At 52.3% G+C, this 26,617-nt stretch overlaps 1 protein-coding gene across 1 annotated transcript in view; it reads left to right on the top strand.

Moving 5' to 3' along the window:
* Positions 1-6,611: 6,611 nt before the first annotated feature.
* PKP1 (plakophilin 1) overlaps positions 6,612-26,617 on the top strand; it is a 46,968-nt gene continuing 26,962 nt past the window's right edge. Inside the window, exons 1-3 of the mRNA XM_039698524.1 lie at positions 6,612-6,833; positions 14,383-14,483; positions 25,085-25,506. Of these exons, the coding sequence (XP_039554458.1) occupies positions 6,632-6,833; positions 14,383-14,483; positions 25,085-25,506 (725 nt within the window). The 5' untranslated portion in view covers positions 6,612-6,631. The remainder of the gene's footprint in view (positions 6,834-14,382; positions 14,484-25,084; positions 25,507-26,617) is intronic.

Raw genomic sequence — 26,617 nt, forward strand, 5'->3', positions numbered from 1 at the left:
CACGTGCCCTGTGCTGGTCCCCCCTCAGGCCTGGGGTCTTGTGGCTGCCCATGGGGACGTGCCAGCCCCTCAGCAGGGCTGTGTCCCCAAGACAGGCTGCCTTGTTTATCCTGTCACAGGAAGAGCAGAGCATTGGGATCACAGCTTTGCAGTGATGCCATCTCCAGGCCTGGCCTCCTGCCCTCCTGAATTCCAGGAAGATTTTTCTGCCAGTGCCAGCACAGGTCAGTCCTTGCCAATGAAGACATTGGGCTGACCCCCTGCCCGCAGTGCCCTGGCCCCAGCACTCCTGGCACTGCTGCCCACCAGGACGTGCCATGGCAGACGAGTATCACTGAGTCCACAACCATGACCATCCCCTCCTCTGGAAAAGCAGCTGCTCCAGGTTCTCCACCCACCTTGCTGTCTGCACTGGCAGGGCTCCGATTCCTGTGCAGCTCCTGATTCCTCCCTGGGGTGGGATGCAGCAGGCTATGCTGATGGGAACCATCCTCCCCCTACGTGCATCCTGTGGCATCCCGCTGCAATCCCTGAGGAGCCTCTGCTATGAGGAGCCCTGGGAAAATGAGGAGAAGAGATGGTTGAGAAGAGAGCACAGACATTCCCAAGTTACTCCCAGGACCAGCTGAGCAGCACCAGACTTCCACCAAGGAAGGCTGTGGATGCCAAGGGCTGTGACAGCACCACTCTGGGGTCACTCACAAGGTGGGACACACAGAGCAGGGCTGACCCATGGGTTTCACCCTCCATCCCACCCCACTCCTGAGGCCCAGGGGTCCTTTGGTGCTGGGGGCAAACCCAAGGAGGAGGGGATGAAGACAGCACTGGATGCCAAGTGTGGGGCTGAGCTGCTTCTCCCAGGTTTTATTTACTCCCTTGGCACCCACTGAAGGCTGCAGGGAAGGACTTTGGTGATAACAATTCCAGCAGGAAAGGATGAACAGGATATCCTGGAAGCACATTCTGTTTTTTAAATAACCATTAAAATCCTGTTAAATAAAAACTACTCTGAACCACTCCATAGTTTATGCAAATGATGTTACTGACACAATTACTGAAGCTATATTTTATTTTAATACTGAAACCGAGCACCAGAGATTAGAGATCACATTTGAGGCCAACCAGCATGGCCTGCAGAGGTTCTCTGTTTCATTCCTGCTTTCCAGGAACAGTCCGTCCTGGATTGCCTTTGCAAGGTGGACAAATATCCACATGTTCACCTTCAGACTTCAGGAAAACACAGATTTTCCAAGAGAATGTATGATCTGGCACCTGAAACATCATCAGGGAACAGTGCTAGAGACAAGCAAGGAGCTTCCCTTACATCCAAGGGGGTGTCCAAGCATCCAAGTCATTCCTGCAGAATTGGTGCTGATTTTGCAAGTTCCTTTTGCCAGGTCTGTCGTTGCAAAATTCCCTCTGGATTGGAAATGGGAAATGTGCTGAAGTACCAGGCTGAACTTCTGCAGTCTGTTTCTGTGTGTGAGGGGAGGTTGGGCTGCTCTGGGAAGTTGAGCACTGCCAGTGCAGCCCCTCTCCCTGTGGTCCAGGGAGTGAGCACAGATACCCCAGGCTGGGACAGCCTGTACCAGCTCTGACCCCTGGCCAGAGGAGCTCGGGGCAGGCCAGGTGTGACCTCCCCTGAGCCTTTCTTTAGGGATTTATTCCACCTGCCAGGTGCTTGGCTGAGCTCCTGCTCCACATCCCAGCAGCCCCAGGCACCGCAGAGGGAGCTGGTGACACTCGCTGGCAAATCCAAAGGGGGGCCAGAAGCAGAGAAGGCATTTGATCCTCAGGCAGGGTCTGGTGTTTGACCATGGCACAAGAGCCAAGGAGAAGAGGAGGATGCTCCAGAGTGCATCCCTGCCCTCCTGCCACACATCTCAGGTTGGAATGGAGCAGACTGATCAAGTCATCTGTGCAGAAATGTCCCACACAGCCTTGTCCTGGGGCAGGGAAAGCAGGGCCACACTCAGCTCCAGGCTGCCAAAGCCAAGGAAGAATTGTCACTGTTAGGGGACATCTCCCTCTCTTGTGTCTCCTGCAGGACGCAACAGGTTCCACATATGGGAACTGTCAGAGCCCTTCAGGTCAGGGAAACCAGGAACGTTTGGAAGGACTCTGGGAGGTCCTGAGCCCCAGGTCATGTTCAAAGCAGGACTCAGTGCAAGGCCAGCTCAAGTGACTCCAGTCCTTGCCCCAGTGAATTCTCAGAGAAGATCCCATGCCAAGGCTGCACAGCTCTCACAGGAAAAGCTTTTTCCTTATGGACAGTTGGAATTGTCCCTGTTGCAGCTGCTGCACAAGTGTCACTTGTCCTTTTCCAGAGCATCCTGTGGGGCTCTGGGCCTTCCCAGAGGAACAAGGAAACCTCTGAGGAATCTCTGAGGAACTTTTGAGGAACCTCTGCTTCTCCAGGCTGGAGTCACCTCCTCACTCAGCCCTGGGTTTGGTTTCCTCTGGCACCAAAGGTGAGAAAGGAAAAATGGGGGTTTAAGCAAATTAACCAACAATTCCATGGATTTAGACTTTCCATGCACAGACCAGGAGTGAACATTATGCAACCAAAACTGGCCAAGTAGAACCATTTTAAATTCCAAACTCACAACACCAGGGGACTGCAAACCCCAATTTGAGAGGGGGGGATTGAGGGGTCTCACAGCAAAACATGGCTGATTTGGGGACTTATTGTGGTTTTTTTGCCATTTCTACAAACTCAAGACTCCTGCTGGGCTGTGGGAGCTGCCAAGGCTGCAGAGGAGGCTCACCCCTTCTGTGGCATCAAGGACCTTTACAGACACTGCAGCTGCTGACATTGGAATACACAGGTAATTCCATAAAAATCATTAGGGACTGCTCTGCTGCCCCATCCCTGGCCAAGGCCAGGTTGGATGGGGCCTGGAGCAACCTGAGATAGTGGAAGGTGTCCCTGCCTGTGGCAGGAGGTGGAACAGGATGAGCTTTGAGGTCAGTTCCAAGTCAATCAATCCATTCTGGGACTCTGTGAAGGTGGAGTCACACCTTCTGAGGTGCAGGGGAGAGGAGAGGCAACGGGAACAAGCTGGGACATGGGAAATTCCTTTTAGATACCTGGAAAAAAATTCACCGTGAGGACAGTCAAATACTGGGAGAGAGGCCTGAGAGGCTGTGGAATCTCCATCAAACCTCCACTGGACAACATCTGGAGCAACTGGGTCCTGCCTTGGTTCAGCCCTGCTTTGGGCAGGGGGCAGCCCCTTCCTAACTCATGCATTCCACTGTGTTTCTGTCAGGGAACACCTCAGTGATGTTTTGGGTCCTTTATCTCCCTTATGCAGCCCAGGCTTTCAGCTGGCCGGATGCAGCTGCTCTACTGATGCATCCTTTTGTTTTGGGGAGAAATCAGGGATTTCCTTTCCTTCCAAGCTTCCATGCACACTGGGAGATCTCCGGGGGTGGAGAAGTGTCCCTGCTTTGCCAAGGCACTGCCGGGCTCTGTTGCTTTCTTGTCCTCCCAGAGCACCACCCCAAAATCCTTTCAGTGCCACATGTGTGCAAGGAGTGGAGGGGAGGTTTTGCTCAAGAACAGCCTTGCCACAAGTCTTAGCAGGCTTCTGCCTGGCTTTCCTCACCGTGGCAGCTGCGTGCTCCCTTCCAGCTGTATCCTGTTACTGTTGGGTCTAAGCTCTCCATCTGCCCCCTTCCTATGGTGCTTTCTGCTCCCAAAAAAGAAACACTTCCAAGGCAGTCAGAGTGAAACCAAGGTGTGCAAGTCTGAAGAGCAGGTTCCCGCCTGCAGAACCTTGCCAGGCTCTGGAAAATCTCAGCTGTGCTGGGGCGAGGATGAGTCACTGCTCAGAAAACGGCATTATCCTGGGAAATACAAGAATTCCCAGCATCTGCCCCTCCTGGCGACCACCTGTCCGAAGGAAGGATCAACCCCCCGGTGCTGAAGTAACCCCCAACAGCTGGACTTTCTGACACCCGGGCTGGGGACAATTATTCCCCCCAGCAGAATTCGAGCGCGCCTCAGACACTTGCAGCTCAGGAGCGCCCGACAAGTTTGAACAGGCAACCTGCGCCTCTCTGGGAGCACCAGCGAGCGCTTTGATTGCGATCAGGCAGCTGGCAGGAATCCCAGGAACTCTCACAAAAATGCTTTGAAGAGCCCAGATGCACAGGGCGGGTCCCGGAGTGGGTGCGGAGCGTGAGTCACGGCCTCGCCATGCGCTGCGGGCCGCGCTGGGGCAGCGCCGGGACCCCCGCGCCCCCCGAGCACCGCAATGACACTGCTCCATCAGCGCTGCCAGCCCTGCCCATCGCACCCCGCACCGGCACGGCTGCGCGTCCCTTTCAGCCTGCCCGCTGTGCCCTGAGCTCCAGACGCAAAGGCAGACAGGGAATTCGCTCGGGGCGCTGCCGGATGAAAGCTCCGCTGCTGCTGCGCTGGGCTGGCCGGGGGATGCTCCCGTGCTCCGCTCAGGGACGCCCCCAGCGCGGCACCACAACGCACTTTGCACAGAACTGCAATAAAAACCTTCGTTTAAGCATCTTTCGCTCTTCCAGATACGGGTTTGGAATCTGTTGCAGAATCCCGGGAGATTCCCTCCCTTGGGCTAAAGCGTGCGAACTCGCCCCAAGAAACCATTGTTTCCTGAAAGCCTCCCTAAGCTCCCTGTCCGCAGCTCCGCAGCCCAGCTCAGCAATTTGGGCGAGTTATGAAACCGGGAGATGCCGGAGCGGGTGACGGGATGCGATAAACACGCGGCTCTCCCGCGGGGACGGGGACAGGGCTGTTCCTCGCCCCGGGCCGAGTGACATTACAGGTTTGCGAGAGCTGGCACTTTGTTGTGCAGGAGCCACCTGACGCTGACAGCCTGTCATTGATTTGCGAAAACATCGCTTGGCATCGATATCGAGCTTTCAGGAGAAACAAGTGGGGCAGGGGAAAACAACAGCCGGGCACTGCCTGTGCCGGAACAGCACGGCCTGATCCCCACCTGGGAAATGCTCAGGAGCAGCAGCAAAGGAGGGCACCCACTCACCCCATCAACTCCATCCACTCATCCCACTGGGCATCACCCACTCCCCTCCAGGCTGGCCTTGCATGGCCATGGTCTAAAAGTGCTGCTGGTTGGATGATGGAGCAGAGTAAAGCCTCTGCATCCCTTGGTGAGGGGTCAAGAAAGGGGAGGAGAGGGGACCCAAGACAAATAAATACCCTCCAGGTGCTCTGCTCCTGTGCCATATTGATAAAACCTGGCTTTCTACTCCTGGGTTTCACGGGAGGAGCATCCTGGAGCATGGAAAAGGACAATGCACAAAGCTCATCTTCCCCAGGAGCCCACTCTGTGCTTTCTGATGTTGCTCTTGCTCCTACAAAACATGAAAGGCGGACACAAACCACCAGGGAAACACAAAACCTGATGGATGGCAGTGAAAGCACCAGGTCAGACCCTGGGCTGATTCTTACTGGAGAGAAACTCCACACATCTTTTCTGCCACAGGTGATCCATCTGGCAGCACAAAGGGCTCTGCTCCCCTGAGTGTTGGCACAAGCATGCAGGTCCTGGTCCTGTAGAACCCAGGTAGCCTCCACCCTGGGCATCCCTGCTCATGGGGACTGTTCCTCCTCTCCTGTATCAGCCTCCTGTGGCTTGGCAGGAGCTTTGTCAGCACTTGCTGTGACCTGAAACTGGTCACACCAGCAGCGAGGTGCTCGGTTCTCTGCAAACGAGTTGCTGCAGTGTGGCTTGGCAGAGGGAGAACTCCCTGCTCCCATTCGTAGCCTGGCGTGTCATTTCTTGCACAGCCATTTTATCTCCTCTTCTTGCTAAATTTCCTCTTTTCCTCCCTGGTACCCCAAGCTGTGTGCAAAGATTGCCTCAACTGTGCCCTGATTTCTCCAAAGGCCTGTTCCTCAGACAAGTGGGACACCCTGTGGGGGGATGTCCCTGACTCTGCAGGCCCCTCATCAGGACCCTCCCCGACCCCTGGAGCCGGAGCTCTGCAGGAATCCTGGATTCCTGGGCTTGCAGGGGTGGATTTGCAACCTGTGCTTGCAGAGCTGGGATCTGAACAGGCGCTGTGGGCAGCGTTGCTGCTGCAGCCTGGGCCATCTCTTGGCACTGACACCTGGGGTTGGTGCAGTTTGGACTGAGGGAACGCTGGAACCCAAGAGGAGCCGTGTGGGAGATGCTCCGGCCCCCGGGCAGCACCGTTTCCTACCCAGACCCGCAGAGCCTCACCCGACCCCTCGCAGTGGCCATGTCCGTGCCCAGCCCTCGAGCCCCCCGCCCGGCCCGCGGGGCTGGGCAGGGGCCGGGGGCAGGCTCGGGGCCGGGCAGGCCCCGCAGCGGCTCGGGGTGCCGGGGCTGGCGGGGGGGCGTGGGTGTGTGCGGGCAGCTCGGGGTGCCGGGGCTGGCGGGGAGGCGTGGGTGTGTGCGGGCAGGGCTGTATATCCAGTCTGGCAGAGGGTGTGACTGCTCACACGCCGGGGAGCCGAGCTGCGAGCAGCAGCCCTGAGACACCCTGGGCCAGGGGACGTATGGCAAGGAGGGGTTCGGGGGACTAAGCCCAGCACAGACCGTGTTCGGTGGCCCCGTGTTGTCCGTGCGAGCCAAGCGCAGCCCCGTGCCCGCGGCCTGCAGCCATGCTCCACTCCCCGCTGAAAACCGCGCTGGCCTACGAGTGCTTCCAGGACCAGGCCAGCTCCACGCTGGCCCTGCCCTCGGACCACAAGCTGAAAACCAAGGGCACGGGCAAGCAGCGCGTCCAGGAGCAGGTGATGATGACGGTCAAGAGGCAGAAGCAAAAGTCGTCGGTGTCGTCAAGCGTGGGCCACTCAAACCGAGGTGAGGTCCCGCAGCGAGGGAGCGCTCCGGGGCAGGGCTGTGCTCGGGGTGCTTTGGGGGGGTTTGTGGAGGGGGGACAGATTGCTTTGCTCCTCTCCTGGCTCACCTCAGGCAGGTGGTGCCAAGATCTCCTGGAAGGGTTTAGGACAAGACACAGATCTGGAAGCATCAACTCCTTCCTGGCTGGAGCTGATCCCTGGGAGTGCTGCTCTGCTCCACATCCCTGAGGCACTTGGACATTTCAGTCTGTGCTATAACCAACTTTTCCCTGGCTCTAAAGCTGGAGTAGCTATCTGGTTTTGCAAATTCCCCACCACCCCCTCCTATGGATGGCAAAGCTGACAGTGCTCCTCCTCCACCCTGCTGTGGGCTGGGGCTGGGGCTTTGCTGCACTTGAGCACGGGGCAGGGGCAGAGCAGGAGGCTGTGCCCACACACGGCACACAAACCTCGGCTCAGGATTCACCTCTGGAACTCCCAACAAATTTCCCATTTGCAGGCTGAGAAGAGTGGAGTCTCTGGGACCCTGATGGGAGTGGTGGGAAGGAGATGAGTTGGGAGAAGTGTCCCTGGTGTTGGCTGGTGGCGGTGTTTCACTGCCCCCTCCACTTTTCCTGTGTTGGGGTCCAAGCGGCTGCTCCACCTCTGTGCACTGTGTGCCACAGAAACAATCAGCTGAGTCCTGCAGCCAGGTGTCCCACTGGAACCCCCTCCTCTTTGGATCAAGGCTTGGCAAATGGTTCTCTCTGCTATCCTCGTGTCTGGAGAAAGCTGGTCTGGAGGTAAAGCCCAGCATTCCCCAGCTGGAAGCTGAAAACTGAGAGGGTTTGTCACAACCTCTGTGCAAAACCTCCTGGCTCTTGGAGGTGCTTTTTCCAGCAGCCACAGAGCTCTGGCCTGGCTGAGTCCACGAGGGAGAGGAAACCCTGAGGCTTTGGGGGCCATTGGGGTGCTGGAGCTGGGACTGAGCATTCAGCTGAGTCTGGAGTGAGCAGCCTGGAGGGGGGTCCTGGGTGAGGTGCGCCAAGTTCCGATACCTCCTTTGGGAGCTGTGCCTTGTCCAGCAGCTCTTCCAAGCTGCATTGTGAGGCTGAATCCTGTGCTGGTGAGCTGCCGTGGTCCAGAGACATGTTTAGGGCTGGATTAGCAAGAGAAGCTGGGTGGCTGTAGGCTGCTGGGGGACGTGTGGAGGTGGTGCTTCCTCGGGAGCCGTCCCTGCTCTGGGAATTCAGCTGCTGAAAGAGAGGGAATGGAGCATCTCCAGAACAAGGGCGGGTGGGCTCTGCCAGGAACAAATTCCTTCTTCCTCTCTTTTTGTCAACACAGACTCCAACAGGTGAGGGGGGGCCGGGGCAAGGAGAGCTTTCCTCTGCCACCAAAGTGGAGGATGGGAATCTCCTCCCACCTCCGGAGGGTTTATTGCTTAAGGTGTTACAGTGACAGACCTAACAAAATAAAATACACAGCAGGATGAGCTGAGGGGCTCTGGATGGAGAGGGAAGCAGGCAGAGGGATCCACAGGCAGGAAGAAAGGGAGGCAGAGGGGGATTATCCAGCTTGGAGAGGAGCCCAGGTGAAACCTCTGGGAAAGGAAAAAAAAAAATAGCACATTCCCAAATTGCCAGTTTCTGCTCAACAAGCTAAACCCCTCCTCCAGACACTTTGGGGAATGTCTGGGAATGGGAATTGCGTGGAGATGTGCAGCTTTGGTTTCTGTGTCCCAGGGAAGCTGAGTCACATCCCACTCCCATGAGCTGCCTCCAAGTACAGGGCCCAGGGCCCCCCTCCCCTCCTTCCCACCAGGGGTGGTTGGCCAGCAAAGATCCTGGGGGCTGATTCATCCCAGTGCACTCCTGGATGGAATCCCAGAAGGGTGAGAAGTTGCTGTTTGTTCCCAGGGCTGTCTCCTGGTTGGTGTTGGAGTGGGTTCAGGCTCAGCTTTCAGGTGTTGGGTTTTACTGCTCTTGCCCAAAGATCAGCTGGGCAGCCCTGATGAGAAAAATTAGTTTTTCATACAAAGAGATCTGTGGATCTGTTAAGCATGGATTCTGCCTGTCCAAAGTCTCATCCAACTTCAGCTCCCTTCATCCCCGGGATTTCTCAGAGATGCTCCTTAGAGGCAGCACAAGCTGGGGAATTCCCAAAGCCCCCTGACAAGTGCCTGAGCGCTTTGTTCCCGCTGCTCCCAGACAGTCCTGGAGTGGGGCTGGGCAGCTGTTGGGCCAGGTCCAGGTTTGTTGCTGTGTTTGGAGCTGTGGTTTGGGCTGGAGCTGAAGCAGGGCCCAGAGCTTCCCCCACCCACAGGAACCATGTCCCAGTGCGTGTAGGATGGGGAACATGGACATGGAACCCTCGCGCACACAGCAGGGTGGGGGTGTTGTATCCCGCCACTGGAGTTCCTTTGGTGGGGAGCACACACTCCCTCACTATCCCAGTGATTGATGGAACCATAAATGAGTTGGTGATTTGGAGTCCAGCAGGTCAAGGTGTGGTGGCCACTTTGGAGACCTGGTGTCCCCCACGGCAAGGTGGCCAATGTGGCCGAACTGGTGTGCACTGGGGTGGGACAGTGAGCAGAAAACTGCTGCCAGCAGAATACCCCTGAACCCAGTGGGGATTGGCTCCACACAACAGCTACATCTGTTCCCAAGGGTGACTTTGGAGTCTGGGATATGTGGGGTCTGTGGGGGTCTGTCCTCCTTGGGGGTTGGGTCTGTGGGCTCTGCTCTGGGGCTTATCTGTCCTTCCCCCCATGGCAATACCAAACTAGATGCCTTCCCCTGAATTTGTGAGTAATGCACATTTCCAGGGAAAATTAATTTCAGTAGCATGGCAAAGGCCAGGCCAAGCTGAACCAGCTCCTTGTAGCCATCAGCTCTACTCTACAAAGTCCTCTGGATAAAGGAAAGTTCTGCCAGTGATTTGTCACTGAAGAGACACATCCAAGGAGTGTCAGATTCAACTGTCCTATGGTTGAGCTGACTTTTAGAAGTTTCTGTGCTGGCTGTGGCTAAGAGGAGAGTAATTCCACCAAGGTCTGATGGGACCCCATCTGGCTTTGGTGGGGTTCAAAGATGAGATTTGGGGGATAAAATGTCTTTTGAAGACTTCCCTAACTTCCCCCAGTGTGAGACAATTCAGTGAAAGGTTCCACTCTTCCACAAACCTTAGATTATTGGAATACAAAAAAATCCCCATTAGCTCATAGGCCAGAAGGCAGAACTGGAGTTTTGTCATTCCTGCAGGAATCTCCATGTCTGGGATTCCACTGACACTTCTCTCCTAGAAGGGAACCCAGGCTTTGCTTTGTGCCTCCCACAGGCCTCTGCTCTCCCTGTGTTTTTCCTATGTTTAATCATCCTTATTGTTTAAAGCCGTGCATAGTTTATGATTTAACTTGCCTAGCCTGCACTGCCAGTGACTGGTTCTTGTCTTGCCTTTCCCTGCCACAGATTAATATTTATTAACAGACATCCTTTTCCACAATCTCCACGCTGACTCTGTGTGTCCGGCTGGCTTTGGGAAAATGGCACTTGGAACACAGCTCTCCTCCTGACAGCAGTGCCAGCTGTGAGAGAGGAGAGTTGCCTTTGAGGAAGGGAAATAACTCATCAAGAACAGCTACACTGGGTTCGATGGCAGCCTCAGTTTACAGATAACAGGGATGGAGAAGGGGATGAGAGCAGTGGGAGCAGTGTAGGGGGGCTCACAGAGATGCACGGCAAGGACTTGCACTTCTTATCTGCTGTAAGTGAATTTTACCCTCATGAATTGTCCCACTGAAGATAAAAGAGATTTTAAAGTGTCTAAGTTTTAAAGGCGATATCATGGGGGAATGTTAATTTGGGGAGGGGGAAATCTCAGCAGCCTTCAGGGTTGATTTCTGCCCACATGGTCACTGAGAGGCTGCACCTCATCTGTGTGGTTCTGCCACATATTTCTAGCTCTGTCCCAGCTGTTGAGGGTCCTCTGTCATGAGGAAAAGCTGAGGGAGCTGGGAAAGGGATTCAGCCTGGAGAAAAGGAGGCTCAGGGGGGACCTTCTGGCTCTGCACAACTTTTCTGCACAGGAGCGGGGAGCTGCGGGGCAGTTGGGCTCTGCTCCCTGGGAACAGGGACGGGAGGAGAGGGAATGGCCTCACACTGTGCCAGGGGAGGTTCAGGTTGGATATTGGGAAAATTTCTTCATGGAAAGGGTGGTCAGGCACTGGCACAGCTGCCCAGGGCAGTGGTGGGGTCACCAAGATGTGGCACTTGGGACATGGTTAGTGATGAATGTGGCAGTGCTGGGGGAATGGTTGGACTCTGATCTTAGAGGACTTTTCCAACCTCAGTGATTCTGTGATTCCTTGGTTCTGTGTTACTGATTCTGTGTGTTTGCCCAAGTGCAGATGGGCCCTAAACAGCTGCTTGGGTAACAGCAACTGGGACACAGACCTGTGGACATAGCCAGAAAAAACACAAGGGGGGCATCTCCTACTAAGAGCATTTCCACCTACAAATGGTCTTTTGTGATTGCCTGGGTTTATCCCAAATTCCAAGGACCTGTGACCAGGTTGTGTGGTCTTTACTCTTGAGGTGTTTGAAAAGAGGGATCTCCTTCGTGTCCCTGAGGGCTGGGGATACTGGCTGTCAAGCTGGCTGTCAAGATGAGCCAAGCAGAGAAGTGTCCAAACCTGCACAAAGATCAGGTTTTCTTCAGCCACCTCTACCAGAAAATCCCCAGGTTCTTCCTGGCCTCAAGACTGAGCTCTCCAAGAAATAAATCCCAGTTGAGTGGTGGCAGGAGAAACATCTCCAACCAGCAGGGTGACTCCAAAATGCCTTGAATGTTAGAGATTCTGTGTAATTCTGTGTTTATAAGCTCTTATGTACAAGTTCTGGGAGGTGAAGGCAACCCTTCCCTGATGGAGAACATAAACTTGAACCAACTGCTTGATCCCCTGAATTTGGCCACATAGCAGTGAATTTATTGAAGACGGATACAGATGTGCCTAAACTGACTTATTTTGGGTATCTCCTTGCTCTAACCCCAAAGTCTGGAATGCATGACAGGAACAGATCCTGAAAGGAAAAGTGTGGTCCCCAGGCAGGACTGGTCAGAGGGACCTGTAAGTCAGGCACAGAACCCCTTTTTACAGCTGCTCACTCAGGAAAATGTTCCATGTGCTCACACCTGCAGTTACAGAATATTTACAGAGAACAAGAGGCAGATTTTAAGAAGGAATTCCAAGGAAATTATCATGGAATGGCTTTACCTTTATGCTCAGAATTATGATTATCAAATAACTCTGTGTCATGGGGAATCACCTGGCCCAAACTCACCACTTCCAGCACTGCCTTGCTGCTGCTGAGGCCCAGCACTGATGTCCTGATGTGGAGTTGAAAGGAAATCCCAGGGTGGAGAGGGAGCACAAGGTGAAGGACATGACTGAATCTCACATTGCATTCCCATGACCACTTCTTTGTCTTATCAGCAAGTGCTGTGCAGCTTTATGTGCATGAGGCACTTGGGGCTGGGGAGATCTGGGTGAGGAGCAGTGCCCACCGAGTCTCCAGACTATGGAAAAGGAGCTCCCATGGTTTTCTGCACAGGGGCAGGGCTGGGAGCCGACCTGGCTGTTGCCTGTTCTCCATCCAGGGATGTTTTCCAGGTGCAGTCCTGCTGACAATAGAAAGCAAATCCCATTATTTACACCACATCCACAGGAATCATCTTCCTGAGAAAATGCAAGAATTTTTAGCCACAAACCAAATCACCATAACAGGTTCTGGGTGCCTCAGGCAGGGCAATAAATAAGGTTTATTCCAAGGATCAGTGGCTGGAGGAGACCTGAGTGGCTCCAGGGCCTTTGTGGTCGAGCTTATCCAGTTTATCTCAGAGATGAGTCTTATCAAACAATCACAGAGATTAGGATATTTCTGACATTACCCACCAGTTTAGGTGCATAAGTTAGGACAGGTAAGTCCTGATTTTGTACTTTGTTAGACATTCAGAGCTTCCCCTGGAAGTTAATTGGAGTTTAGGGTTTACACTTCCTCATAACGGGACCTGGGATGCCACAATTATTGAGCACTTCTGAAAATGAAACTAAACTCTTTTGGACCATTCAGAGGGGGTTAAGGGAATTCCATTGTGGAAAGAGAATGATTCACTTCATTTTTGTTGTAGTGATGAACGTGGCATTGAGTAAAATACTTTTAGGAGGGATCCAAAGGTTGCAGTGCCAGACACTGCTGGGAGAGCTCTTGGAAGGACTGGGGTAGGTAAATCCAAACTCTGGTTAAAGCACTGAGAAATAGGTAAAAAGGCTGATGGGTTCCTCCTGATCTGAGATATTTGGATCTTTAAAAAACATATCTGAGATCCAGTCTCATTTATTCCTCTAGCATACCAAAAATTATGATGGAGCTCTATACATTTTCAGGAAAAGAAAGTATAGACACACAAAGTGATCTTTTAGAGACAAGACTGGAATTCAAAGAGTGCAGTAAGGTTTTGTAGTATTTGACTGCTTTAGATCACCAGGTGTGAAATAGACTGGATCATCCTTTATCCATGGTGTTTGTTAGTGACCATTGATTGATTTTAGCAAGCCTTGCTCAGGCTGCTCATGCTGATGGGATTGGTAGGATTCAGACATGGAGTGGACTGGTGAGATGGTCAGGGGTGGGTTTTGCCTTCAGGGAGAGAAATTGTATTTACTACAAGTCTTCTATGGCCAGACGTTCCGGCACATGTTGCATAAAATATCATCAGGTTCCTCTCATATTACAACTAGGAGGCCACCAAGCTGATCAGAGGAAAGGAACTCCTTGCCTGTGAGGAAAGGCTGAGAGAACTGGGATCGTTCAGCCCTAGAGAAGAGAAGCTTTGGGGTGACCTAATTGTGGCCTTCCAGTACCTGAAGGAACTGACAGAAGACATGGAGAGAGATTATTTACAAGGGCCTGGAGGGACAGGACAAGGGGGAATGGCTTCCCACTATCAGAGGGCAGAGCTAGATGGGATATTGGAAAATAATTCCTCCCTGTGAGGGTGGTGAGGCCCTGGCCGAGGGTGCCCAGAGAAGCTGTGGCTGTCCCATCTCTGGAAGTGTCCAAGGCCAGGTTGGATGGAGCTTGCAGCAGCCTGGGATAGTGGAAGGTGTCGCTGCCGCGGCAGGGTGGAACTGGATGAGATTTAAGTCCAACCCAAACCATTCTGGGATTCTGGGATTCCATGATGTCAGACACTGTCCCCATCTCTGACCCTTTCTGCTCCTCTGCTTTGGGTTTTATGGCACTTGGTTTTTTGTGCTGCAAACCTTCGGGAGGTCTAGGGAGTCTGTGGTGTGAGGGCTAGAGTTCCCAGCAGTGACAAGTGCTCCCCTTGCTGCCTGTATTCCCTATGTTCCTGTTGAGATTTATAATTGTCACTTTTCCATAACTAAACTTGCTGTTTAAAAAAAGCTTTGTGCTCTGAAAGGGACCTGCTGGGAATGCTTTCTCCTGGGAATGCTGTCTCCTAGGAATGCTTTCTCATGCTGACCATGCCTTTTCCATTTGCAGGTTCCATGTACGATGGTTTAGCTGATGGTTATGGCTACGGGACATCCCGGGGCAGCTACTACACCAAAACCCAGACAGGGAACAGCAACTGGGGATACCCGGTAAGACACTCCTTGATCTCTGATTGTGGCATGGTCTGAGGAGGATCGAGGGTCTCACAGCTGTTTTAGTGGGGATTTTAGAGTGGACAAGATTTAGTTTGGATTTTTAGGTTGATATCCAATGGCACAAGAGTTTGGAAGCTGCCTGAGGGATCAGGGTTGAGCTCAGACTGTCACAGCTCAGTTCAAGTCTGGAGCACATCCAGGATTTCCCATCTTTGTTCCTGTGCACCAAAACATGGCTGTGAATGACATGAATATGGCTGGTGGTTCAGGGGATTTGCATTAGAACTGTGCTACTGTTCCCAACCTTAGTGCAACTGCAGACCCTTCAGATATTCTCTGTGCTTGCAAAATAGTGGGTCCAGTTCTTTCACACTGATTTCCAAAAAAAATATTGCATATTTCCAGAAAAAGCACAGGTGAGATGGTACCTGTCTTTATGCAGTGTGAGGCTGGACATCCCACAGAGCTCCTGGTCCTTGGTGACAGAGCCCTGGTGTACAGGGAATCACTCCAAACTACTCCACAGTCCACTGGGACAACTTGTGCTCATGTTGCCCCTCCATTTCTGTGTTCTGCTGTTCCCTGCTTTTCATCAGCTCTAAAGTAGAAAGGAGCAATTCACAGGTCTGGGATTTGAATATGAGAAAAGCAAAGGACTCCTTTCAACAACCCTGGGACTGTAAAGCAGCTCCATGTCAGCCATCAAAGGCTTGAACCAGGAAAGGTTTTTGGTGGCTCCAAGCACACAGACAGGACTGCAGCTTTTCCTGGTGGTTGCCAGATCCTCTGCTTGTTCAGAGCACCAACATTCCTCAGCTTCAGAAGGATTTACCTGGGTCTTTCCTAATGGCCTTGTTGTAGTATGATGGCTTCAAGGAAGTGTTGTCACTTGCTGAGTTTGCATCACTGGGTGCTCAGTAGGAAAACTGGGAGCACTGGAGTGTCTTTGAAATGTTTATTTCCAGCCTGTCTGTTGGCCCATTTTAGTGTCCTTTGCTGTGCTGGTTAAATCCCAACCAGGGGGGCTCCTGTCCCCAGATGAGAAAAGTGTGTTCAGAGGAGGCACCAAGTTGATTGGGGAGATGGAGAATTCTGCTGGTAGGAAACACTGGGAGGGTTGGGATTGTTCAGCTTGGAGAAGAGAAGCTTTGGGGTGACTGTACTGTGGCCTTGAAGTATCTGAAGGAGCTACAGGAAAGATGAAGAGAGATTATTTCAAGGGCGTGGAGGGACAGGACAAGGGGGAATGGCTTTCCACTGACAGAGGGCAGAGTTAGATGGAATTTTCTTCCCTGAGAAGGATAGAAGAAATTCTTTCTTCTGAGGGTGGTGAGGCCCTGGCCCAGGTTGCCCAGAGCAGCTGTGGCTGCCCCTGGATCTCTGGAAGTGTCCAAGGCCAGGCTGGACGGGGCTTGGAGCACCCTGGGCTAGTGGAAGGTGTCCCTGCCTGTGGCAGGGTGGAATGAGATGGGCTTTGAGGACCCTTCCAACCCAAACCATTCTGGGATTCTGGGATTCTGTAATGGGTCAAGTCCAAGGTCTGTCCACCCAGGTGTCCTGTCTCTATCCCTAAGTCAGTGGTGGAGCCCTGCAGAGGGTCCAGCCATGGTAACCAGGCAGGGTTTCTGTGGCCACTAGAAAAGCACAGCTGAGGCAGTTCTGAGGCAGAGGTGGAGTATCCCAGCTTCACAACTCAAACAATTGGGATGTTTGGTTTTGATGATATGTTGCTGTTTGCTTATCGTGATTCCTGAATGGAGTTTGCTGTGCTTTGTCCAAACAAAATTGCTCTGTTTCAACCATTCTAAGGGTTTGTAGATGGGTTTTTTTGTTATAGAGGGAGGAAGTCAAGGCCTGGCTCTGCTCATGCTGGTAAGGTGCTGCTGCAGCTCCTGCCGCTGGTGTGAGGGTTATTGTTTCCTCATGTTAGCTCCTGCTCTTGTTCCCAATCATTGTGGCAGCTGGACAAATGCTGGGTAGGTGGGAATGGTGGGAATGCCCCTGGCTGCGGGGGCTTTCGGTCAGCAGTGTTGGTGTTCTGGGGAACAGCTGGAAGGTGGTGATGAACGTGATGAACGTGATGAAGTTCAGGACCTCCATTAGACACCAGAGTCCCATGGACACAACAGTTCAGTCCTTCAGGCTCACTGGGGATTTAGGCACCTCTGTCTGTTCTCTGAGACACCGCTCTGCACTTACTGAGGGAAGGTCTTTCTCCAAATTTAAGCATCATGCAAGTCTTTAATTCTAAATATTTTTGATAAAGGTCTTCAGGATCTGGGTTACTTTAGCAAAAAGGACTGGGACCTGTGAAGGATTTACAGTAAACTTTGTCTTACCTGAGTCTATCTGAGAATCAGCCATTTAGTCCTGACAAGTTGTCTGACTCCTCCCCTGGCCAGCAAAGGCAGAGGTAGGGGCAGTGATTCACCTCCTCTGCCTGGGAGATCTGTCGGGTCAGGATGAATCAGGCCCCTGGATCCCTATCTCCTGCCACTGGAGCTGGATGGAGCAGGGAGATGAGCGCACAGGGAGATGACTGCACTCAAAGGCAAGCAGTCCCAGGTGCCACTGGCACTTTGGAACACATAACCTCAAGCCTAAATCTGCTTAAGAAGCTCAACAGACACCAGACTCCCCAACCACACTGAGCAGCCTCCTCCATTCTGCTTTTTCCAGACAGCATTAAAGGTTCCACAAATCCGCCACCAGCCTCCAGCTTGGGATAACTTCAGCTTTTGTCTACAGACCTGTTTGGGGTCTGTGCAGGTTCTGGGCTTCCTAAGAAAGGTTTCCTCTTTGTAATACCTGGGTTGTAAAATGTGAAACCAAAGATAAAGCAAATCTATTTTTGAAGGCAAAATTGCTGGACTTATTTCCAGCTGGAGCTGGTGCTGTGAATGTGTCTGAAAAGTGGCAAAGTCCTTTGAGACAGGCACAGGCAAACTCAGATACTCCAGGGAAGTGGCCCAGTGTAATGCTGAGGAGAATGACTGACTCCCAGTCCCCCTGTAGTTAAAAAGGTGCAGTGGGAAATTTCCAGGGTGTTGCTCCACAGCACCTGCACCTGAGACGCTGCTCTTGGAATGCTCTAATCTAAGGTACTGCCTCAGATGGTGACACTAAAGGTGTTCTGTCCCACCCACAGCTCTCAAAAGCTGCCATCCCTGACTTCCTCCTTTTGTCTTGCTTTGTGTCTTCCTGGAAATGTCAAACTTTTTGCTTCTTTTGTTTTCTTTTGTTGTTCAATCTTGTGAGACTGATGTTCAGATATTAGAGTAAGAGGAATGATGGATCTGGAGGAAGAGCTCTTTCTGGATCAGTCAGTTTGGAACAGGCTGCCCAGGGCAGTGGTGGAGTCCCTAGCCCTAGTAGTGTTCAACAACTTTTGGATATGGCTCTTGAGGATATGGTTTAGGGTCAACGTGGCAGTGTAAGGTTAGTGATTGAACTCTGATCTTAGAGGACTTTTCTAATTTAATGATTCCATAATTCTTTGTTTCTAAGACTTTGGCTTAAACTCTCCGATTCACCCATTATTACAAATTACATTATTTTCTGTTGCCCTGGTGGGCTGCCTCGTTTGCAGCATCGCTGTCCCCAGGGAGCACCTTCTGACTGCCAGTGCAAGGAACACGGAGCCAGTGAGGCCTCTCCAGGAGGCACTTGGAGGGCAGTGGGTTTGCTCCTGGCTGCAGCATTTCCTTGGCTCGTATGTCAGGGGCTGGCGCAGCTCTCAAGGATGTTCAGCCTTTGGGAATTGCTTTGCTCAGATACCACACTGGGATGCAGTAATGGGAGGATCTGTAACTGCAAACCCCTCTGTCAGGGTGATACCTCAGCCCAGGTGCTGTGGAGCCTTAGAGGTGTTTGTCACCCTACTGCCACTGTGAGCTGTGAGTAGCCAGCAGCTCCCACAGCCCTCCAGCCTCAGGAACTGTGTCCTGGTGTGAGCAACACCTCAGGTGCCACAGGAGGGCCAGTGGTGACCACAATTTACACAGAAAAACCCAGGGTTAAGGAAGCTGGACTGGGCACCTAGAGCAGTGCAGTCATGGCAGAAGCCTGAGCATGAGCCACACCCTTGTCTCTGGCAGCTCAGGTCACCCCAAAAATGGAGTCTCTCCAGCAGTGTTGCAAAGCCACAGCCACAGGCAGGTGGGTTGCAGGGACCTTGGTGCTCACCCCAACTGCAGGTACAGCTTTGGAGAGACACAACCAAATCCTGAACGCACGGAGGGCAGCACGTGGAGTTCCACCAGCAAAGATCTCTGAGGCTCAGTTCCCACCCCTCTTAGCTGGGTCTGCTGTGTTGGCAGGTGCATTGCTGGCAGGGAGTTGGGGCATTCCCAGGTCCCACAGCATGACCAAGATGAGGCAGGACCAGGACAAGCTACAGAGCCCATCTGGCTCTCCATGCTGCTGCTTCCACAAGAAGGAAATCCCCCACATGATGTGGATGTGTCCAGTGTGTCCCCCCAGCACTGCCCCCAGCGAGGGCAAACCCTGGATGTGCTGGGGAGGGAGTCTCAGATGTGTCCTGTCTCCAGCAGATCCTTATCCCCACAGAGCTGAGCTGGGGCTTTCACAGAATCACAGGATCACTGGGGTTGGACAAGACCTCTAAGATCATAGAATCCACCCTTTGACCCATCACTGCTGAGTGCAGGGTCCAGTTATTTCTTGAACGTCTCCAGGGACAGTGACCACACCACTGCCCTGGGCTGACCATTCCAATGTTTAACAACCATTTCCATGAAGAAATTCCTCCTGGTGTCCAATCTGAAACTCCCCTGGCACAACTTGATGCCATTTCCTCTTGTCCTGTCCCTGTTCCCTGGGAGCAGGACCCAACCTCCCCAGGCTACCCCCTCCTGTCAGGAGTTGTGCAGAGCCAGAAGGTCCCCCCTGAGCCTCCTTTTCTCCAGGCTGAGCCCCTTTCCCAGCTCCCTCAGCCACCCCTGGTGTTCCAGACCCTTCCACAGCTCTGTTCCCTTACGTGGACAAGCTCCAGCCCCTCAGTATCTCTCTTCCAGGGGGGGCAGGTGTTACTTTAACAATATGGCTGGTCTGGTGGTGCTGGATTAAAGCAGTTACCTGTAGTAATTACATCCGTTATGGCACTAATGAGAAACACACACCAGTGATCCCTCTGCACCAGAGACTGTAGGAATATTTTTAACCAAAACTCCTCTGTGGGATGAAGTGTCAGAGCTTTCTCTCAGAAGAACATTACCTGAACAAGAGATGGTCACTGTTATTCCTGCCTGCCTTTGCCTCTTTGGACAAAATCTCTCATTGTCAGTGGGAGCTTTGTTCCATCAGGATTTCAGGTCAAAATTTGTTGTTTGTTGTGACAATGCATCTAAGCTTAAAAGAACCCCAAAAGAGAGTGGTTTGAATAATCTTGCCAGAGAAAACAAAGATTTAAAGTCACTGCACATCATTGCTTGGTCAGAGCCTGGTGTCCCTGGGAGATTTGCACAAGGCTTTAGGCTTTGGAACAGCAAGTTGGACAGTGCCTTCCTTGGCCAGAAAAATGGAACCAGCAAGACCTAAATCTCAGCTGAATGAGGAAAAAAGAGATGAAAAGTCATAGGGGAAAGGCAGCTCCTGTGAGATGTGGGAAGGAGCATTTCAGAAATAGATAAACAATGTATTTGCTGGTTTTGCAATTTTTCTCCCTGCCATGGAGGGAGCAGCACTCAGAGGGTTTCGCAAGGAGCGTGAGGAGCTCTCCCCACCCAGCACTCAGGGTGGGACCTGCTCAGGTTGCATCTCCTGTGCTTTGCCCTCCAGCCTGGGAGAAACCTGCTCCTGACGTGTTTATACGGAGCCCTCACTTCTCTGTCTGCTGCTCTAGAAACAAACAAATTGCAAGGGAAAAAAATCCAGGCAGGTAATGAACTGATGGCGTCCTCAGATGCGGAATCAGAACCACCCAGTTCTCTGGGAGGGCTCTGACGTGGGAAGGCAGAGCTGGATCCGGGTGCCATTCCTGGGCTGATGCACCTTGCTCCGTGCTTCTGATTCTCTGGAAACTAGGGGGAGGACAGACACTTTTCCTGCCAAGAAAATGGGTTTATGGAAGAAAAAACCAGAAAAGGACTGATGGCTGATGGCTGGGAAAATGCCATTTTGACTTTCTCTCTAGAACCACTTTCATTCCAGCTGACATAAGAGTTTAAAGATGTTTATTTACCTGTCTCACATGTTGGATATTCCAGTGGTTGTTCCAAGAACATACTGCAGGCTGAGAACTGGAGATGCACAAATGCTCATTAATTTAAAGGCAGGTCTGTGCTGCTGCCAGGGAGGGAAGCTCTTCCTCCCTGGGCCTGACAGGAGCAGCAGTGCCACCAGTGCTCATCTCCAGTGCCTTTCCTTCCTCCCTGCCTTCCCTGACTGTGAATGAACAGCTCCCAGGGCCTGGCCTCACACAAACACACTCATTTCCCAGTGGGGAGGAGAAGTTCACGCTAAAATTCAGAATGTCGGGTGGCTTGGCTGCACCTGAGCATCCTCCTGCCTCCTAAAGCTACAGGGGACTGCCAGGGCCTGATGGAATGGCTAGAAGCAGAATCATTGGATCATAGGGTCGCAGAAGGGTTTGGATTGGAAGGGACCCTAAAGGTCCTCTCATTCCACCCTCTGTCAAAGGCAGAGACACCTTTCATTATCGCAGGTTGCTCCAAGCCCTATCCAACCTGGACTTGGGGATGGGGCAGCCACAGCTTCTTTGGGCAGCCTGTGCCAGGACTTCCCCAGCTTCACAGGGAAGAATTTCTCCCCAAAATTCCATCTAACGCTGCCTTCTGGCAGTTTGAAGCCATTCCCCTTGTCTTGTGACTCCAGTTACTGATGAAAGATCCCTCTCTATCTTCCTTGTAGCCTCTTCAGATTCTGGAAGGTGCTGTGAGGTCTCCACACAACCTTCTTTTCTCTAGGCTGAATATTCCCAACTGTCCCAGACTGTCTCCACTGGGGAATTGCTCCAGTCCCCTTATCAGCTTGGTGGTTTCCTCTGGACTTACTCCAACAGTTCCATGTCCTCATGTTTAGAGCACCAGAGCTGTGCAGAGGTGGGGTGTCACAAGAGCAGAGTAGATGGGAAAATCCTCTCCCTCCCTGCAGCCCACACTGGGGGATGAGCCCAGGACACGGATGATTTTCTGGGCTGCTCCTTGGCAATCCAAGGATTTGTGTGATAGAAGGAGACACCTTCCAAGCTGTCCTGACTTCTCAGCTCCTGTGGGGAGAAGCCTCAGTGATAGTCTGAGCCCTTCAAAATGCTTCCCAGATCCTGTAGTGCAGAGGGAATCGCTGCCTTCTGTTTCCACCCCACTGTGAGGGACTTCCTGGTCTTTCCCAGCATTTCCCCACATTCCTGAAGGCCAGAGGTGTGGATGGCACACCATGCACACACCCATGGGCAGGTGCAATTCACAGCATTAGGAAATCTGGGCACTGATGAGGTCTGAAGGCCAGAGATTGATTCTTTCCTTTCACTGCTGCTCTTCTGCACAGGGAGAGCTCCCTGCACACAGAGTGGCATCAGCAGAAGTTGGGAGCTGTTGTCAGGTCAGTCTTTAAACCACAGTCTGTGTGACACCTTCCCCCTCAGAGATGGCATCTTTCCAGACACAGAGTGCTTCACTTCTTCCTTGCTGGGCATCCCGTCTCACTGATGGCTGCAGGGAATTCCATTCCCTTGGCCACATTTGCTCCAGTGACGGTCCCTGACTTGGCTGGGTCAGCATGTAACACAGGAATTTAGGTTTAGTGTGGGGAAGCTTTGCCAGGAACAGGAAGGGATCAGATCAGTCCCAATCATGCAGAGATTCATAGGCTCAAGGTCTGAGGTCCATTGGAGCTGGCAGGAGAATCCTCATCGATCTGGAGACGTTGGATCAGGCTCCTGCTGCAAAAAGGAATTCTGAGATACCAATTAGGTCCGTGCCACTTGAAAGAGATTAAAATGGGCTCAGCCAAGCATCTGGTAGAATCAGCAATAAAAGTCCTGGACTGCCTTTGGTAATGAGCTTCACATCACACGGGAACGATTTTCCCATGAGTTTGCAAAAGGCTCCCCCGCCCTGCCAGGACCTGCTCGGACTTGCAGCCCAGGGCTCCTGTGTTGCAGAAAGGTGTCTTTGCAAAGCTTCACCCATCTCAGGGCTGCCAAGAAGGAGGACAACGCTATGGCCACTCTAAAACCCAGCAGGAAACCGAGAACCCATGGTTCTGTCCAGCAAACAGAGACTCCCCCTCTCCCCTCAGTGAGTGCACTGCGGAGCAAATCCCAGCTTTAGATAAACAACAAGTTCCTCTTCCAGGCTTCCTGAGTCAGTTTCAGCAGATGCCCAGGGGCTCCGCAGCTCTGCCAAGCTTCTGACAGCCCTACAGAATAATCCCAGCTTAAACTGACTCATAAAGAAAACCAGCAGGGCTCACATCTGACAAGCTGCTCTCTGTCCTGCAGCTGCTGCCAGCAGCTCCACTGAGCACAAAGTCCACCCTGCACCTTCCCACTGCAGCCCTGTCCATCCCTCATTGACCCCAGGGTTTCTGAACCCAGGAAAATTAATTGAAATGAGGATGATATCACCTCAGAAGGACATATATGGTAGATCATGACTTCATGGAAGGTCACTTCGCTGTTGCTGTGTGTGTACTCCCAAGCAAAACTGGGATGGACAAACCCTGTGTGTATGTGGCCATCCTGGATTTTATCCTGGGCAGCCCAGGGCTTGTCCCACTGCCAGAGAGCCCCCAAGACTCATCACATTCTACTGTGATGTGCCTCACTCTGGCTCTTCTTTTCACCTGCAACCTGTCCTTCCAAACCCTGGGAGCTTTGCAGGGAGCTCTGCAGGAGGCTCTGAACCTGCCCCTATGCCACTCAGCACAGTCTTTGTTCTGTGTCCTCTGGAGAAGGCACAGAGAGAAGCTGCTTCCCTTTTGTCCCCTTGCAGCAGTTCACCTTTTAGATGCACATCTGAAAGTCTGAAAACTACTCAAATAGCAGTGATCTGGGCATCAGCAGAGCTGGACTAAAGGGTTTAGTCGCACCCAGGTGGTGCCAGGGAGCCCCTTGGGAAGGGTTTCAGCCGTTACCTCTGCAGCTCTCTGGGACACAGCCAAGAGGATTCCCTGCATTCCTGAAGATCAGTTTGTTAATGGAAATATTTTGCTTAATTAATTAACATAATGACAATTCTGCAGAGTGTTGGAGGCAGGAATGATGCTGAGTGTGCTGGGGCTGGGATGGAGTTAGGGCAGAGCTGAAGGACTCAGGGTGAGCCAAGAGAGGATTCCTTCCCATTTCTCCATCACAGAGTGTTTCTAGGCTGGGAAATACAGAAATGTTTTTTTCAGTGACATGAACCATTACACCAGGCACAGGCTTTTCACAATTCCAAGGAAATGATTAGGAGCCAGTGTTGACTTTTCTGTCCCAGCCAAAGGGACCCTTGGGTGGCCTTTGCAGAAAGCAGCACCCAAAGTGCCACTGCTTAGAGTTGGATGAGAAAAGACCACTTTGATCCAACAGGAGACCATGGATGAGCTTTCCCAGGATAATCAAAGGGAGATGGGGAATGCAGTTTTATTCCTCAGTTCTTTTTATCCCTGTTTGCTGTATGCCTTGGAGATCTCCTTGCCAGACTGCTGAGAGGATGCAGAGCACAAACTCAGCATCATGGGGCAAACAGCCCTAAAACAGTTTAATTTCTTTTCCTTTCTGGAATACACACCTGAATGAGTTGTCTTGCATTTGGACATAACCCTGCAGGCTCCCACAAGCCAGCACTGACATCCCAAAGGTTTAACATTGCAGAAGAAGATTGAATTCAGTCCTGGTGTGGCAAACTTGATGCAAATCTGGAGGGCTTCTGATGATGGGGTGAAGGCATTTTGAACTGACAGCAGGGCAGCTAAAGCCATCTTTTTGTTTTGCTAATTGTAGATGGTTTATTTTATCATCTTTTATCCTTTCTTTTTTTACTTCCTGTCTTAGTCATCTCAGTTTTTATTGCATATTCCCCATTGTTCCCAGAGCATCCCATTATCTGAGCAGATACTACACGCCTTGTAACTCATAAGCAGATATTCATTGTCTCCACTTGTTTCTTGGCACAAGAAACAAGATTCAAGAACCTCTTCTTACTAATTTTTCACTCCCTTTACTCCCTTTCTAAGGAACTAATAGATGGGAGGGGAAGAAAAGAGCATAAGGAAATTAAAAATAACTGCAGGGACTGCTGGAAGGTCAGCTCCATGATAGTGAGAGATATGCAGTGAGCTCCTGTATTTACAGGGTGGGTTAGGCCCTGTGTGTGTTGGGAATAAATCACTTTCTCTATTGCAAGGGTCACGTTTCAGCTTTCAGTTCTACTTCAAAGCTCCTGGATCCCACATCCTGATCCCTCAGCATCCCTGATACCCAGGTGGGGTTTGGTTTCTTTGTAAGGGCTGCAGGCTGGATAACCTCCCATAAATTTTGGGCACAAAAATGCTTGAGAGGGAAGCAGTAAACGGGCAGCAAGGTGGGCCCAGCTCAGCTCGGCCCTAACGCTGTGTTTGGTGTTTGGCAGCTCTACAACGGGACGCTGAAGCGGGACGTGGAGAGCCGGCGCTACAGCTCCTACAGCCAGATGGAGGGCTGGGCCAGCCGGGCCCACGGCAAGGCGCTGTGCAGCCCCCGGGCCGGCAGCGACTACTGCTTCGTGCAGAACATCAAGAGCAGCCGCAGCGAGCCCGACCTCTACTGCGAGCCGCCCCGCGGCACCCTGCGCAAGGCCCACGGCGGCGGCCGGGCCGAGCACAAGGCCACGCTCAACCGCCAGAGCATCTACAGCAGCTGCAGCACCCAGCAGGGAACCAGCAGGACCAGTAAAAAAGTGCCAGCGCGGGCCCTGTCCTGCCCCTCGAGCAACAAGCCCGACGTGGTCTATGCCCAGCCCGTGATGAGCTGCAAGCAGGACGGGCTCTATGGACAGGCCCAGTCCAGCTCCAAGTAAGTGCTCTGACCCTGAGGGAGCGTGGACGGTGCTCGGAGCTCTGTCCCGCAGAGCCCTTACCAGCGCATCCTGCAGCAAAGTGGGGCAGATGAGTCACTCCTAAGGGCTTGATTTCGTTTCCTGGGCTGTGGGGGGGAACTGATAGGACTGGCTCAGTGCAGATATATCTGCTGTAGCTCTGTGATATTGGGCAACACAATCCCTCAGTCTCTGTGGTGGCATTAACCCACAGTGATATGAGGATGGGGAGGTGAAGAGCAGAAGGCTTGGTGTGCAGTCAAGGGTGTCTTTCCTGGCTGTCCTTCTGCTTCAGCCTGGCAGAAAACTTACCCAAAAAAACCCTGTCTTGGAAAGAGTCAGTTCCTGAGGGTCTTACTCAGAGCAGAGCTGAGAGCCTGTAAGCAGTGGTGTTTCCCTCTCTTCTCTCCACCCAGCCCCTACTTAATTTGCTCAAAAGGTCTGATTTGGGTTCCAGAAAAAAACTGAGTCATAAATTGAAATAAATATCCTAACTGAAATAATCTGACTAACCAGGAAAGAGGAGCCAGTGGAAGCTGTTCAGTTCTTTCCTGTCCAGAGCATCCAGTCCTATTTGGGATAGGAAAGATTTAAGGGTGGAGGACAGGCCATCATGTTGGAACATCAGATCACTTCTTGTAGATGTTGCCTACAAGCACAGGGCATGTAAAACACAGCAGTGAGCTCAGACCCTCCCAAGGATGTACCTGTGAATGCAGCAGAGTTGCCACTGACAATCACCTGGTTGGGTGGTGATTGAATGCTGCCCCAATGCCCTGTGCTACCTCCAGCTCTGGAGCACCAACCATGTTCTGTTGCAGTCTTGGGAGAGACTTGGTCTGCACAAGCCATAGTCTTGGAAGCCTTGGAAGACCATGGTTTGCATATTTTGAACTGCAAAACATTGCAGTGAAAGCAGGAGGAGGGGCTGCAGCTTCCACAAGAGTTCCCAGGGCTACTGCACTTCCTGTGCTGCATCACCATCATGCAGGACTGGCTCTGCACCAGCCCAGAAGCTCTCACAGCTCCCTGACAGAGGGGGAATTTTGTCACACTAACTGTAAAAGCTCCCGAACTCATTCCTGGTGG

Source organism: Passer montanus, unplaced genomic scaffold (genome assembly GCF_014805655.1).
Source record: "Passer montanus isolate IOZ18808 unplaced genomic scaffold, ASM1480565v1 scaffold127, whole genome shotgun sequence".
Taxonomy (NCBI): domain Eukaryota; kingdom Metazoa; phylum Chordata; class Aves; order Passeriformes; family Passeridae; genus Passer; species Passer montanus.